The 13,785-nt window shown below is 51.1% G+C and overlaps 1 protein-coding gene across 5 annotated transcripts in view; it reads left to right on the plus strand.

Annotated features, from left to right (window-relative positions):
- The window catches only part of GATAD2B (GATA zinc finger domain containing 2B), a 65,010-nt gene extending 51,427 nt beyond the window's left edge, over positions 1 to 13,583 (plus strand). For 4 of the 5 annotated variants that reach the window (XM_081891477.1, XM_081891478.1, XM_081891476.1 and 1 more), the window contains exons 6-11: positions 390 to 560; positions 1,406 to 1,721; positions 2,316 to 2,518; positions 3,507 to 3,620; positions 4,975 to 5,092; positions 5,861 to 13,583. In XM_081891477.1, coding sequence (XP_081747603.1) covers positions 390 to 560; positions 1,406 to 1,721; positions 2,316 to 2,518; positions 3,507 to 3,620; positions 4,975 to 5,092; positions 5,861 to 5,994 — 1,056 coding nt within the window. In that variant the 3' untranslated portion in view covers positions 5,995 to 13,583. The remainder of the gene's footprint in view (positions 1 to 389; positions 561 to 1,405; positions 1,722 to 2,315; positions 2,519 to 3,506; positions 3,621 to 4,974; positions 5,093 to 5,860) is intronic. The other variant, XM_081891475.1, reaches the window with a different exon arrangement.
- Positions 13,584 to 13,785: the final 202 nt, after the last annotated feature.

The following is a 13,785-nucleotide window of genomic DNA, read 5'->3' on the forward strand; positions in this document are numbered from 1 at the left end:
CCTGGAGAGCCTCTACCAGTGGGGTATAGATCAGCCTTCCCTAACCTCAGTGGCGTAGCGTGGGGGGTGCAGGGGGGGCCAGCCGCACCGGGCACAACATCTGGGGGTTAGGGTTAGGGAGCGCAAATCCATGGATTAGGGGGCGCAAATCCACGGGTTAGGGGGCGCAAATTACTTGCCTTGCCCCGGGTGCTGACAACGCACGCTACGCCACTGCCTAACCTAGTGCCCTCTGCCTGCTTTGAGCCCCAGGTCCCAGCTACGCCCTACTGGGAATGACATGGGGATGTGCTTTGTAGATGCAGCACCGCAGAAGAAGTTGCAAACCTCGCCTTGGTTCCATGCTCTCCATCTCTCTAAAACACACGCTTTTCTCCTTTTTGGAGCAGGGTCACAGCGTCATCCGGTCCGCCACCAACACGACCCTCCCCCACATGCTTATGTCGCAGCGCGTCATCGCACCAAACCCCGCCCAGCTCCAAGGGCAACGTGTCCCTCCGAAACCGGGCCTCATCCGCACCACCACTCCGAGCATGAGCCCCGCCATCAGCTACCAGCCAGTGAGTAAAGCAGCCCGGAAAGGGTGGGAGGGCCAGTGGGCCTGATCTTCTTGCAGGGCCACCTTGCCCACGTGGCAGTTTTAAACTTTTGTTTTTGTGGTGACAAATTTGGGGGTGGGGCTTTGTGGAGCCCGAGAACAGCATTTCCACATGGGTAACCTCAGCGGCTGGAAGGGCTAGAGACAAAAGTGGGCCGAGCAATGGGTGCGTAGATCACCTTTGTACAGCAAGTTAGGTTTTATTTAAACCACTGAGCCTCTTGGGCTTGCCAGTCAGAAGATCGGTGGTTCAAATCCCCACGACAGTGAGCTCCCATTGCTCTGTCCCAGCTCCTGCCAACCTAACAGTTCGAAAGCACACCAGTGCAAGTAGATAAATAGGTACCTCTGTGGCGGGAGGGTAAACTGTGTTTCCATGCTCTCTATTTTCCGTCTTGGTGTCCCGTTTCGCCAGAAGCGATGTAGTCATGCTAGCCACATGACCCAGAAAGCTGTCTGTGGACAAACGCTGGCTCCCTTGGCCTGAAAGCGAGATGAGTGCCACAGCCCCATAGTCTCCATTGACTGGACTTAACCGTCCAGGGGTCGTTTACCTATTTATTTATTTATTTTTATTTTAGCTATTTATTTATTAAGTTTGTGTGATCCATTGAAGGCCACATTCCAGACAGGCAAAAGCATCAAGGAGGGTGTGAAGCAGGGCTGCTGGTGAGGGGGCGTGGCCTGTAGTGAAGGGGTGTGGCCTGGAGAGAGTCCCAAAGGTCAGAGAGAAAAGCCTTGGAAAGCCACACACCTTTAACATTTCCTTTCTTGTCTCCTCTACTCTCCTGCACCTTTCCTCCGCAGCAGTCCAGCTCGGCCGTCCCCTGCCAGCGCACCACGTCGTCCGCCATCTACATGAACCTTGCCTCCCACATCCAGCCGGGCACGGTGAACCGGGTGTCGTCGCCCCTGCCCAGCCCCAGCGCGCTCAACGACGCCGCCAACTCCCAAGCGGCCGCCAAGCTCGCCTTGCGCAAGCAACTGGAAAAGACCCTCCTGGAGATCCCGCCCCCCAAACCGCCCGCCCCGTTGCTCCACTTCCTGCCCAGCGCAGCCAACAGCGAGTTCATCTACATGGTGGGGCTGGAGGAGGTGGTGCAGAGCGTCATTGACAGCCAAGGTAAAGGCCAGTGTCGGGGGTGCAACTGGGTTGAAAGAGAGTGTCAGAGGGAAATGAGCTGGAAATCCCATTTCCCATGCCTCCTGATTCAGGGGACATGGGGAACTAGCCTATTGCTGTCCGCCTGATGGAGCCGTCCTGTCACAGATAAAACTGTTTTAGTTATTGGTACGCTTTTAAGATTTTTTAAATCCAAAAACATTATTATTCTGCTCCAGGGTAGCCTGACAATAGAGGCAAACTGAGCCACACTCACTCGCGTTTGTCCCCCTCTCCCCTTTTTCTTTGCATAAATGAGGCTGCATTTTAATGTTTTGATGTTGTATTTTAATCTTGTTTTTAAGTTGTATTCATTCAGCTTGTTTTTATTATTATTTGTTAGCCACCCTGAGCCCAGCCTTGGCTGGGGAGGGCGGGGTATAAATAAAATTGATTATTTATTATTATTATAAATGAATGTTTAGCTTGTGCTGAAAGTCATTGAAATTCTGAACCCTGGGGGTCTTCTCCGCACCCCCTTGGCCTGGAACGGTTCCCGAGAGAAAGGTCCCCCTTCCTTTGTGTGATGCATCTTCTTCTACCCCCCTTTCCCAGGCAAAGGTTGCGCTTCCCTCTTGCGAGTGGAGCCCTTTGTTTGCGCCCAGTGCCGCACAGACTTCACCCCACACTGGAAGCAGGAGAAGAACGGCAAGATCCTGTGTGAGCAGTGCATGACCTCCAACCAGAAGAAGGCGCTTAAGGCTGAGCACACCAACCGGCTGAAGAACGCCTTTGTCAAAGCTCTGCAGCAAGAGCAGGTGGGTCCCTGTTGCCCTGTCAATGGGAGGGAGGGAGGGAGGGAGGGAGGGAGGGAGGGAGGGAGGGAGGGAGGGAGGGAAGCCCGGTCAATCCAGGTGAACTAGAAGAGGTGCGTGCTTCCTGTCCCTCTGAAGAAGAGACATAGCTCAGTGTCAGAGCTCTGCAACTAGACGGTGCCAGGATCATTCCTCAATGGCACCACCACGATGGGCTGAGAGGAGGTTTCCTGAACGAAACCCTGGCAAGTTGCTTTCCCTCAGTTCGGGCGACACTGAGCTCAGCAAACTCAGTATTAGGCAGCTTCCCATGTTCCTCATTGCTCAACGTACATTTTGAAGGGCTGTAGCTCAGTGGTAGAGAGTCTGCTTTGCACGTGGAAAGATCTGGGTTCAATCCTCAACATCCCCGGGTAGGGCTGAGCAAAGATCTTTGTCTGAAACCATGGAGAGCTAGTCAGTGTCGGCAGCACTGTGCTAGGTGGACCCAATCGTCCGTTGACTCTTTATAAGGCAACTTTACAAGGTCCCTGTTGAATTCTTCGCCGGTGTTTTTTCCGTGCATGTTTATTCAGCACGAATAAAGTGTTTTGGAAACCAACTTTGAAACAGTCATCGTAGCTTCCCCTTCCTATTCTCGACCCTGACCCCTTGGGTCTCTGGGAATTGTAGTTTGGGGAGGCAGCAGTCCCCTGAAATGAATGCACGGGATTAGATCGGCAAGATTCACTCCCAAGGAAAACCAGCAGTGGAAAGCTACGTTTTTCAGGCCTTCTCGAATGTCGGAACTGAGCGAGTGTTAGCTGGAAGAGAGCCCCACCAGCAGGAAGGCCCCGTCTCATGCGCTCACCAAACTAGCCAGTTTCAGTGGCTGGCGCACAAACCGGGCCGTGGGTATTGGACTGCAGGCAGGGTCATCCGAATGCAGGTTGTTTGATGACAGCCACACGGCCCAACTCATGACCAGCCTCTTCTTTTTTCCCTCCGGCAGGAGATAGAGCAGCGGTTGCAGCAGCAGGCAGCGTTGTCCCCCACCGCCACTCCCGCCAGCGTGTCCAGCGTTAGCAAACAGGAAAGCATCATGCGACATCACACACTCCGCCAGGTGAGAAGACCTTCCTCGCCCAGCCCCTTCTGGCAAAGTGGCCCCTTTCGCATCCCACAGCCACCAGCTGTTCGGCTACCCCCTCCCCTCAAAACAGCCTTCTGATCTTGTCTCCCGGGCAGCCCATTCCCCTCCCCTCCGAAAGCAAAAGGCTGTTCTCGTGTGTTGTGGGGGGAAGAACATTCAATCCGAACATTCAGCAGCCTCAGAAGTTTTGTGGCGTGCTTCTGAAACTTAGCTAGCCGCTCACTGGCAGACTCCCTCAAAACAACCTTCAGCGAAGGAACGGAGGACGGCAGGCTGGTCCTGCTGTAATGATAGTTAAACGGACAGGACTAGGTAAAATGAAGCGAAGGAAGCTTTGAGAGATCATGAGATACGTGATTTATGATATGTATGAAGCAGCAGAGTTTTTTTAATACCACCTCTCTCTGCTGCGAGAGTTCCATGTTTTGGAATATTGGAAAAACCTATCCAAAAATAGATTAAGTTTAATAATGCACCGCCTAGTAATACAATTCAATGTATCTTGATTCAGATTGGTAGCTGTGTTGGTCTGATGCAGTCAAATTAAAAAATACTAAAGTGCTACTGGACAATTTTGTTATTACTATTTCGAATTCAGTGTATGTTTGTTTTTATAATGATGATATAATCATCATTATTCCTACCATATTTTTGTGATTGTCAGTTGTTTGGAACTTGTTTAAATCTTTAATTGTTGTTAACCCACCCTGTGGCCTTAGGTAGGGCGAAGGGCAGGTAATTGATAATGCATTGTGTGTGTGTGTGTGTGTGTGTGAGAGAGAGAGAGAGAGAGAGAGAGAGAGAGAGAGAGAGAGAACGAGAACACTGGAGGGTGGTCCATTAAAGTGAATGAGGTGCTGTCCCACCAGCTTCAGCCAGCCCCCACCTGCCTGCCTTCACAACCAGTCCAGGGGTGGTTTGGCTCTGCCTGCCATTGGCTCCACTTACTTTTGGTCTCCCTCCTTCTTCCCCACCAGTTCCAGCAATCACGCCTCCTTTATTGGACGTATTTGCTAAATTGAGTAGCAATAGTATTATTGAAAAACCAAATGCAGCAGAGCTTTGAAAACCCTGTGTGTCTTATGCAAACACTTATCTTAACCCTCCACACAAAATTACTACACAGTCGTCTTATTCCTGTCCACTCAAAACACGTCTGGTTGCGTGCGGAGTAATTCTTGTCGGCAGAAAATGAATCTCCAAATCAGCACTGTGAAGCGCTAAACACTGAGTGGAGTTTGGACCCGATACTTTTATTTGTTTGTGCCCCACTCATTTTCCTGATGTTCTGTTTCCTCTGTGTCCCGTCCCCCCCTTCTCTCTCCAGGCACCGCAACCCCAGAGCACCCTGCAGCGTGGGATCCCCACCTCGGCCCGCTCCATGCTGTCCAACTTTGCGCAGGCCCCGCAGCTTTCTGTGGCGGGAGGCCTTCTTGGCATGCCAGGTAGAGTCTTCCAGAATTTGGGGGGTGGGGGCAGAGATGCGCAGAGGATCCTGCCTCAATATATATCCTGCCCTCTGCCAGCCGATCCCAGGAGAGGTACCACAGGAAGGGATCATTCAGCCCCTGGAAGAGAGTTGCCCAGATTTGGGGGGGGGAGTTTTCGGGTGGCTGGTACACATTCAGACCACATGGCTGAACCTTTGCGATGGGCCAGGGGGCATCCATCACAGTGAGGGCCAGAAGGGAAAACCAGTGTATTGCAAGACACACAGAGACATAAATCCCTGCGCCTCGGGGCAAGTGGGGAATCAGTCTCTCTCTCTTACACGCAGTGAATAACGCAAATGACGTGGGCGATTTTGTTGAAATATCGCATCCTTTTATAGAACACTTTGCCAATACCCCTGAAGAATGGCAGCTACTGCAATCACAGATTGGACTTTAGCAAACTTAACTAGATGGATCTATCCTGGAGTGGGAGTCGAGTTGGGGTTCTGTTCTTGTATCTTTTTGCTCTTTTCTATAATTGTTATATATCGGAAATTTTTAAAAAATTATTCTTTTATTAAAAAGACAGGAAATGCAAAGGGGGCACGTTTCAGCCAGGCAAAAGAAGGGTGGAACTTGGGGCTGGCGATGAGATTGGGAGGGGCCGCGTTTGGCCCCTGGCCCTGAGGTTCCCCACCCACGCATGAGACACATTCCCAGGAGAGGAATCGGCTGCCTGTGCCTCATAGCAGAAACGTTCCTACCTTTTCCTCTTCCCAGGTGTCAACATCGCCTACCTGAACGCCGGGATCGGGGGCCACAAAGCGTCGAGCCTGGCGGACCGGCAGCGGGAGTACCTTTTAGATATGATCCCGCCACGCTCTATATCGCAGTCCATCAGCGGGCAGAAATAACGCCAGCTGCGCCCCCCTCCCCACCCTTTTCCCACTCACCTGCCCCCCCCACCCGTCGCATGCAGTGCCTGTACTGGTGCCTACCATATGTGGAGGAAAAGACAAAAAACGAAAAAAGACAAAAAAGATGACGACAAAAAAAACACAAAAAATGAGAAAAAAGACAAGAACATTTAAAAAAAAACACTTCAGTGACCTGCCCTCTTCCGGAACCAACTCTCCCTCCCGCTTCTCTTCTCATCTCCGGATTTTGTTTGCGGGGAGAGGCCAGGCGCCCCCGTCCCTCCCTCCTTCGCTCCGTTCTCGAGGTCAGAACGCGTCTGCTTGGATCCTGCACTATACACTATGTTAATGCTTTGTTTTACGCTCCCTTTTATTTTATTTTTAAATTTGTAATGATAACGCGTAGAATTTTTAAACTTGTTGTGTTCTTATTTTTATTTCCCTTTGGCTTAAAACGGACGGCTGAAAGAGAGAGAGCGCACCTTTTCTTTTTTGTTTCTTTTTTTAAAAAAAGGAAATCTTTCTTAGAGACTTTGAAAGGCTCCTCCTCCCGAAAGCTGATCGGGGCTGACTCAGGGCTTTCGGCAGGGTTGTTACAGAGGCACCCCAAGGTGGGGAGGTGTAGGCCACCCCCATGGGTGTGGCCGACCATCTAGAAGCCACAGCCCTGGATGCCAAGGGCGTCTCAGAGAGTCATCCCTGATTTGGGTGGGTTTCTTTGTTTCCAAAGGAGTGGGCTAGAGGGGCATGAGCTAGCCGTTAGCAGAGCAGGGCACGTCCATGCCGGGGAACTATGCCGCCTGCGCCCTTGGAGACGGGCCTTCGAAGACAAACTGTGCTGGGTGCTTTCAAACGCTCTTTGGCTCTCTTCACCCCTCTGAGCTGTCGGTTTCCCCCAAGCCTGCCACCCTCTCCGGTCTCCGTTACACCGCCCCTTTCCCAGACCAAAGGAGCTCCAGGCATCACGTTGGTTCCCCCAAATGTTTCTCCGCGGAGCCATCTCTTCGCTCGTCTCTCCTGCGCCGTTCGTACTGCGGAGGCCGCCGTTGACGGGCCAGGAACATCTTGCAGCGTTGCGTCGGCGGAGGATACCAGGACGTGTAACCGGCCTTCTCTGCCCACCCTTCAGTTGCCGGGGGAGCTTCAGCGAGAGAGTGAGAGCGCCAAATGTTTCAAGGTCCGCCACTGCCACCAGAGCCCTCGAGATCAGCCCCGGAGGTGTTTCCCTGACATCGGACCCTCGCGAGCGGAGAGCGAATTGCTCACTCACACCCCAGGCCGCTGCAGGAGCTCTTTGAGCTGTACTCCACCCTGCTCTGCTTTGTTTAAATTTTCTGCTTTTTCTTCTCTGCTCCTCCAGTCGTGTCTCCAGTCTGAAGCAATGGGGAGGGAAAGGGAGCGTCCCTCTCTCCCTCTCGGGGTTCACCTTCCCCGCCGGTCTTTTTTCACTCGCGTCCCCCTTTCGGAAACACTGAATCAAGGACCCCAAAGCCCCCTGAACTCGCGCACACAGGCATCCCAGCCGGCACTCCCCACCAGGTCTGCGGTATCCCCTCCCCACGCCTGCGCTTCCTCTCCCCCCCCCCAATCACTGAGCACTTAACAAAGAAACAGAGGTGGGAGGAACCGCCCATGCGTTGGGAGGGGCCGCAAGATACTTTTCAGAAGCTAGCAGCAGCTTAGCATTGCAGGTGTGTGTAGATCGGGATAGCTAACTCTGGGGTTCCCCCGCTCTGAAGTTGCCAGGCCAATTCTCCCATCATCCCTGGGTTATCGTCCAAGCTCCTTCCTTGGGGCTGGTGGGAGATGGTGTCTGGCCGCATCTTTGAGGGCCACAAGGTTAACTATCAATATATACATGCATATGTACACACACGCGAGACACGCAAACCAATAGTTTCCGTTTCCCTGGAAAGCTTTTTCTTTTCGCTCCAGGATCCCTCCGACAGTCGAGATGCCGGCGGGAAGGTTTCCTTTGAAAACAAAAACAAAGTTTGGCTGCGTCTAAAGATATCGCCTCCATGTGCTTACACCCTTCCTTGCCTCCTTGAGGACCCCGAACCCTTGCCCACCCTCCCCAATTTGCTTAAATTCGATCTACGATCTTCCCTCACCCCAAAACAAGTGCCATTGCCCTCCCCGCACCCCTTCCCCCTTTTAGAATTGGGCGTTGCCAGGTGTGAACCAGTTCCAGCCACCTAGTGTTATTGGGGAGGGGGCGGGTATGTTTTTGGTCTTGTGTTGTTGTTTTTCTATTAAAAAATAATAATACGGTGATGTAAGAAATGTGCAATAATTATTGCCTCTGCCTTTCAGGGCCCAGGCAGAGGCTTTGGTGGCAAGCATTGAATGGTAGCAAACCAGCCACTACTTTGGAGTTTTGGGGGTGGGAGGGCAAGGATTAGCCACTCTCCCCACCGCCATCACCACACTGGGGTGGCATATATGGCTTTGGCAGTAGGGCAGAGGACTCCCCCCACCCCCACCCCGGAAGAATCCTGCCTATTGAATCAGTGCTTCTCTCATTCTCTGGCTCCTGCCAGTCTTTTCCTACCCCAAAGGGTGACCTCCAACGAAGTTCTGCTCCGATGAGGCGCCTTGAAATGAATGGACCTAAGCCAGTCATCTCCCACCCACCTGGGCTGTTCTAAAAACTAGTAACGACCCAAAGTTTGCCGTTCTAGATCAGCCAGCCAGAACTTGTTCTCTTCCACCCTGTTTCTGTTGGGACCACCTTTTCCCCTGCCTGCAAAATGTCCCTCTCCTAAAGGAGCCCGGAAGTCTGCTCAGCAGACCAGCCCAAGGACCACAATTGGTGTTTTCTCATCTTCTCCCAGAAGAGGGTCTTCCCAGTGGGGTTAGCAGCCAGCCTCCTTGCAGAATAAATTCGCTCCTGGCTCAAACTTTCCAAGTTAGCAAAGATTTCTCTTTTTTTTTTTTTTTGGAAGCAGGTGTTTTGGGATGAGGGAAAGGCACTGATCTAAAAAGGATTTCTTCTTCACCTCTTCTCTTTTTCTCTCCCTCTCTTTAGCATAGAGAGAGGAAGAATGGAGGGGAGGCATCTCTATAGGGGAGAGCGGGGAGACTGCCCTTCCTTGCGCACTCAGGCAGGTAACTCCACTTTCGCTTCCCCTGGGAGCTCGCCTCTTTAGCATAGAGCAGGATCGTGGCCCTTTGGCACTTCTGCACGGTGGCTGGACCTACTCAACCAGTTTGGAGCAGGTTGGGGGGGGGGCTTGGCTCCCCACCCCCTCAATCCCCCTCTTTACAACAACGTCCCTTCCCAGGATGCAATATTTGCCTGTGGTGGACACACAGCTCCATAAATCCCTTTCCACCCACCCCATAAATCCCTTACATTAAAATTGATTCCCATCTTTCTGCTTTCCTAAAGCCAACAAATGTCTTTCTCTCACATATACACACACAAACCCAATTTCTCTCTTTGTTTTTCTGAGGGGGCGGGGGGTGTAATGTAGAAAACCATCCTTTTTCATGGTACAGAATTAAGGGTTTCCTTTTCCATCTTATGGGTTTTTTCTCTCTTTTCCAGATTAGTCATATGTGCTTTGCGGTTGATGCTGTTTTTATTTTTCTCCCGCGTTTCTTCCATGGGGGGTTGGGGTTGGGAGGAGAAGCGTAACTCGCCTCCCTGGGCCTCTGTTTCACTCCCCCCGCCCCACAACCTCGGTTTCCTCTCCTTCCCCCCATTTTTTTCGCTCCCTTTCTCCTCCCCCACCCCCACCCCCAACAAGCTCTTCTTAGCTTAACAATACTTGCTGCCGAAACGTTATAACTAAAGACTTTTCTTCGTTGTATATAAGCTATTTCTTGACACATTTAAAAATAAAAAAAAATGAAAACTGAAAAAAAAAGTTTGGGGGCGGGGGTACGGAAAAGCCGACAACAAAAAAACAAACAAACCGGGGGGGGGTAAATTGTACATTTGTGTAGAGAAAACAAAAACGACAAAAAGAGAAGACAGCTTAGCCATGAATATTGTGAAAGTTGTTTAACGTCCTTTTTGTAGTGTGACCTTCTTTGTGTACGGCGTTTAAAATGTGCAAAAGGCAATTTCCTGGAGATCGGGGGGGGGGAGGGAGGAGGCTGGGGCGGGGCGCTATGCAGCTCATGTCACCCGCCCCACACTTTACCCATCCGCACCCCCCAAAAAAAAGCTGAAACAGACTTGGTGGTAGCCATCATTTCCCCCAAAAGGTGCCTTTTCTTTCCCTTGTGTCAGAAGCAAGGAGTCCCACAAACTACCAGCATGCACACGGACTTTGAGCCTTGGTAGAGGCCACAGGCCCAGGGGCTCCCTCCCCATCCCTCTAAACCCCCCTCCCCAAACCCCAAGTTTTCACAAACGGGGGAATCAAATACTAGTATTAAACTATCAATGTATTTGCACTGTTTGTAACGAATGCTTTAGGCTTGAGACAGCATACACTTCTCTCGACTGTTCCTCATCCGGCGTCCAGACACTCAGCTCCCACCAACCCCAATTTCCAGGGGGAGACAGTACTTCTCCCTGCATCTCCCCTTTCAACCATTTGCTGATCCCTCTCAGCTTCATCGCCTTTCATTCTTTCCGCCTCTCAGTGATCCGCTTTCTATCATCCCCGCCCCCCCCAAAAAACCCACTCTTAAATATCAGTGACATTCTAGAGGCTGTTTGATATTCTTTCCCCTGCGCCCCAAGAAAGTGCATCCAGGATTTGAGTTCCTGAAAATCTTGGGTTGTTTTTTTTAATTATGTGGACCATGCATCTATCACTCATGGTTCCAGCCCACCAGCGAAGGTTTCCACTGCCCAGGTGGGCAGAGATTGTGCTCTGCTTAGCTAAGCTGTTCATCCATACATGTGAGTGTGCATGCATGTACACACAGGAAGGGAGAATGTGACTCATTCCACGTCAACCGGCCGTTGCCAAACAAGTTCGAAGCCCATCAGCACAGTGGGGAATATCAGGCTTAATGTCTCTCGTAGAAAGCCTCTTCCGTCAGCTTCAGCTTCCTGAGGTTCTTAACGTGGGGATGGAAAGGTGTAATAGATTCTCTACGAAAGGCAAGCACTCCAGTACCTTTGAGATCCGTTGAGTGTGAAGAGAGCCGCTTGAAGGTCTTGTCCCATCTTAATTGGGAGCCTGAAGTCTTTGCATGCCAGTACGTTCTGAGTAGAGTCTCTCCTTAACTCTCAACCCCACCAGTTTAATTGAGAGCCATCCTTATGAGCTGTCAGACCCTCTTATGGAGGGCTCTTCAAGAAATGGGCCTTGCCTCTTATCTACTTTGGAGAACGACAGTTCCAGAAATGGACCAAAGTGTGCTTCTTTCGCATCTTGTGCAGCCCTTCCTGATGCCTTTTGTTTATTTGCCCTTAAGATTCCAGGGCGTCTGATTCCTAACACTCCAGGGAAAGTTTGGCTCCTTTTCCCAATGCTATTTCATTTCCCTTTGGACCAAGTCGGGCGTTTGGGAGTAGCTTTCTGACTTCTTGGTCGGTGTGCTCACTTCTTGGTTCTTTTTATAAAGCCAAGCTTCTAGTCTTTATGACATTACTAAACTCAAGAGGACTCCAGCATTTAAGGGCTGTGATTTTTGCAGCCTGCCATTACGGGTGCATTCTTTGTGACCTTCTGTTATGCACCCCAATATCACCTCTCTTGGAAATCTATATTCAAACCCCCAGGTGCGGAGGCTTCGAGGAAAATCTGAGCAAAGCTGTTGTGAAACCAGAATGTGTTCACCATTGATTTGAAGGATCGTGTGTGTGTGTGTGTGTGTGTGTGTGTCCTGAGGGACAGAATCACGTTTTTAAATTTTGGTGTCACATGACCAGACCTGATTCAATGATCCATCCCACATTTGATCTGCAGCATGCTGGATAACATTGACTGGACTTAATGGTGGCCGAAAAGCACTTTCTCACCTTCCCATACTTCCCGGAATGTAGCCCTCCTGGTGTGCAGGTTGCATGCAGTGCTGTTCCTACTCGGAGTAGACCCATTGAAAGCAATGGACGTGACCAACTTAGGCCACTTTTCATTTCTGCGGGCCTGCTCTTGAGTATACCTTAGGTGCACACAACCCTGCATCTTTACATCTCTGGTCCCAGACCTCTCTCCCTCCACCATTTAGCTGATGGCGTGGTCCCAATTCCCCCCTCTTCTGTCTCCTGGCCTGAATTCAGGAACCCGCACCCCCAGTTGAGCAAAGTGCAGAGGCTTCTCCCGCGAAGAGGGTGGGAGAGTCAACCAGATGAACATCAGATTGTCCCTTTGATGCCATAGGGGTGGTTGGCTGCGTGGGGAAGGAACGTGTGGGAATCCTCTGTCCCTCTGATATTGCTAAGCGACGGCTCCCACCCCTAGCCATTGATCGTGCTTGCTGGGGCCGATGGGAGTTGTAGTTCAGCAACATCGGGCTTCCCACTTATGGGGTGTGGACTCCTGGTGCCCTCCCACACCTGAGCACTTCTTCCTTGGCCATCTCTTTTTCTGTAGCCTCTTGACCTGCAGCCATGCTCACCATTCCTCGCACCAGGCTGTTGACCATGAGTCAACCTTACTCTAGTTCTTGGGAACTAGCCACCACCTCTTAATACGGTCATAATTTCCACCCTACTCAACCTTCACCTTTCCCCCCCCCCCACACTCCCATTGTGGATCCTGTATCTCGTAGGTGTCCCCCCCCCAGCCCAACATGATATCTCTTGCAAGGATCACAGCAAATCCGGGGAGGTCAGTTGCAACCGTCCTACAGCCATATGTTACAGAGGCAGGGTTCAGCTTCACCCCCTATCTCTTCGGGTCAAGAGCAATGGTAGTCCCCTTGCTGGGGCTGCTGGCTATCAGATCAAGGGCCTAACTTGCCAGAGAGGCCCTTCCTCTCCTCCCCACACCCCAAAACATCCCATTTTTCCACTCTCCCTCTTCAGCCTTCAATTCCTCTAGCTCAGGTGGGAAGCTGCAGCCCTCCAGATGTTGGGAACCTGTGGCCTTCCAGATGTTGCTGCAATGCAGCTCCCACCATCCCTGGCCGTTTGGCGCACGGGCTGAAGCTGATGGGAGCTGGAAGTCCGGCAACAGCCAGAGGGCCACAGATTTCTTCACCCCACAGCACGGGGGGCTCATGGCACCACGAGTCGTTCCGTTGCAGGAGCAGGGTGTGCATGTGTTAAAAAGACAAAAAAATTCATGCGGCTTAGCACACACGCACATACCAATTTGAAACCCGGGGCAGCGAGAGATAGCTGAGCTCAGGAGGGATCAGAGAGAATTGCAGCTGCAAATTATCGGGGTGAAGGGGGGGGAACCTTGGTGGAAATCGGGCCTTTTGCACAATTTTAAGAGGGCTTTTAATTTTAATTTTCCGCATTGTGTTTTTGAAAATCCGGTTTAAAAGGAGAAGGAAGGAAGGAAGAAAAAAAAAAGCTGTTTAAATATTGCCAATTGATTATGCAGTGACCTGATTAAAAATAATAATAATAAGCTAATTTTTGGAGAAAGGATTAAAAAAAAAACTTTGTAATATTTATCACTTGCAAGCTATGTTTAATAAAGAAAGGAATGGTTTATACATTTTGATGTGACTGGCGCATTTTGGATTTGCTGTCGGAGGGGAGATCCGGGGAGAGGTCTTTGGAGGCAGCACCATAGAATTTTTTAAATAACACTTGTGTTTGCATATGGGTCACCGATCAGCATCCTTGGGCCAGGGGGCGAAATCTTCAGGGATGACTCGGCCACTCGCCCAACTCCTTGGGCTACTCCCCTAGTGGTGAGG

The sequence above is a fragment of the Podarcis melisellensis genome, assembly GCF_964234715.1.
Source record: "Podarcis melisellensis genome assembly, chromosome: 16".
NCBI lineage: Eukaryota > Metazoa > Chordata > Lepidosauria > Squamata > Lacertidae > Podarcis > Podarcis melisellensis.